At 36.9% G+C, this 2,227-nt stretch overlaps 1 protein-coding gene across 1 annotated transcript; it reads right to left on the bottom strand.

The window, feature by feature from the left end:
• Positions 1-6: 6 nt before the first annotated feature.
• On the bottom strand, positions 7-1,871 carry LOC121966866 (ependymin-like; the record flags this gene model as incomplete). The annotated part of the gene is made up of 4 exons (XM_042516937.1): positions 7-316; positions 1,176-1,263; positions 1,424-1,616; positions 1,694-1,871. Coding segments are annotated over 4 exons (583 nt in total), but the record flags the coding sequence as incomplete, so codon positions are not given.
• Between the last annotated feature and the right edge of the window lie 356 nt (positions 1,872-2,227).

Here is a 2,227-nt window from a genome sequence, read left to right as displayed (position 1 = left end):
AAAATGAATAAAATTAACCATTTAGTCCATGTATGTTTTCTTTTTTTATACCACAAGTGAAATTACTTCATATCATTTCTGGTATCACCTGTAATAAATGACATCATTGGTAAGTACCCTCAGTCTTTTCTTAAAACACACAAATAAAAGAATGATCATCACAGTTCATTAAATTTCTGAAAATATTCTCTTTTAAAACAGGCTGAAGAAGGTCTCTGGATTCTCACTGTCCTCTTCCTCCAGCTGGGCATCACCACAGAAGCGTGGAGGGATGAGCTGTTGCGGGTCTACCAGTCCATTGACGTTGTTGAAGAAGCTGAAGGTGAGAATACGAAATGATTTGTTACTTGTCTTTGTGCTAAACTGAGCTAAGCTAAGCTAACCATCTCCCTGCTTATAATGTATCTTCTCATCAAAGAAGTAAAAAACTGAAAAAAAAAATGAAAAAAAGAAGAAATCACCCAACTCAGCAATGTCAGAAATCATGATCCGGTTACTCAAGACAATCAGCAGACCTTGTTGTGGGCAGTTTCATATGGGATTTTTTTTCTACCACAAATGACATCAAGGAAGTGCTACAAAACTATTATTTTATTTTGTCTGAAACATATATGTTAATTCAGCAAAAAAAAATTACCAATAAATCTATTGTCTGCCTTCTTCTGCCTTAATTAAAAGGAATACAGATATAGTTTTCTGGACTATTCCCCAATTTTTTAAAAAAAATAATATCTAATAATCCCCGACCTTTTGCTTATTTCCTCTCCAAACAAGCAAACAAACAAACATTAACAAATGGGAAAGTTAAAAAAAAACCCCAATATTAACAGGGAAATAATACGAAAAAAAACCCCTGCTTGAAATATCATAATAATTCTGAAAATAATTATGTTGATAATGACAAATAAAGTGGATTTTTTTCCACTAGCTTTAAAAAAATCCACTGATTTCTTGTAATTGCCGAACACTTCTTGCCTAGTAGCTCATTGGCATTTTTCCTGTGTGAAATCAAAGCAATGCGCTTCAAAGTGTTCAGAGGTTTAAATCACTGTGAAAGATGTCTGAACGCAGCACAAGAAAAGTGACATTGATCCAGGTTTCAAAGGGTTAAACAAGCTACTGGTGAAAAAATCTTTCACTTCCCTTTTGTGAACTGTCATGTGATGTGCACTCACCTCGTCACCACCCATCCGCTTTTACTGGAATGGAACAGAGTGCTGACGGGGACGCATCCAAACTCTGTAACAGTGCTCATGTACTTGGCTGCAGAGACAAAGGTGGGTCACGAATGAGCTGAAGCAGCACAACCAGACCAGCCGGTTTGGGAGCATAAAATACCAAAGGCAGCGATGACACTGAAGAATCACAGAAAGTCATGTGCTGCAGAACACCACATGACGTGTCTAGTTCCCTCTTACTGTACCTGGTCCCCTCTTGGTCTGCAGCTCTCCCACCCAGGTGTTAACTAGCAGCCCCTGTCCTGGACCAGAGGAGCTGCCCATCACGCTTTGCCCCAGCAGAGAAGCATTTTTTGGGATCGCCAGTGGATGAAAGTCCATTCTCAGCCGCTTCTTGCAACATGTTTGGTTTCTGTAGTTAATCTTGTACATGACACCCTGGAGGACAGGACGGCAGCCGTTTGTGTTTTGCACAGCACCTCCTGCTGTAGATATTAAAACCATGTTTTTATTACCTGTTTGTAGAGTAGAAGTGCGTCAAAGTGGAAGGACTTATTCTCATAAGACCCAAACTCTCTGAGGCGGATGCGCTGTCTCAGTGCGTCATAGCTGTACTTGGCGTAGGCCATCAACTTCTCACTTTGGGTGGACTTGGAAAAAGAAGAAAGTGTAATTGAATTTTTTTTTAAATCTTTAATTTAATTTATTTATTTTGTTTATTATTACAAGAAGCATTGCATTTGAATAATCGAGTATGGTGGAAAAAAAAACCTTGTTAACCCTTTGAAACCTTTTTGTTTCCCTAAAAAGAAAAAAGGAGGAACAAGCAACCACAGCAGGAATTACCCCAAAATTAACAAGAAATTTGTAAAAACAACTAGAAAGTTATCTGAAAATTAGATTAAAAAAACAAACAAAACATTAAAAAAATGTTTTAAATAAAACTAAAGAAACAAACAAAAAAAAACAAAACAAAAAAGCAGACGAACAAACTAACAAACAAAAAACTGAAACAAAACAAAAAAGAAAGCAAAAAAACAGGCAAAAAA

Source organism: Plectropomus leopardus, unplaced genomic scaffold (assembly GCF_008729295.1).
Source record: "Plectropomus leopardus isolate mb unplaced genomic scaffold, YSFRI_Pleo_2.0 unplaced_scaffold26153, whole genome shotgun sequence".
NCBI classification, from domain to species: domain Eukaryota; kingdom Metazoa; phylum Chordata; class Actinopteri; order Perciformes; family Serranidae; genus Plectropomus; species Plectropomus leopardus.
Note: the sequence above shows the minus strand (reverse complement) of the source record. Positions and strands in the feature narration are given on the sequence as shown.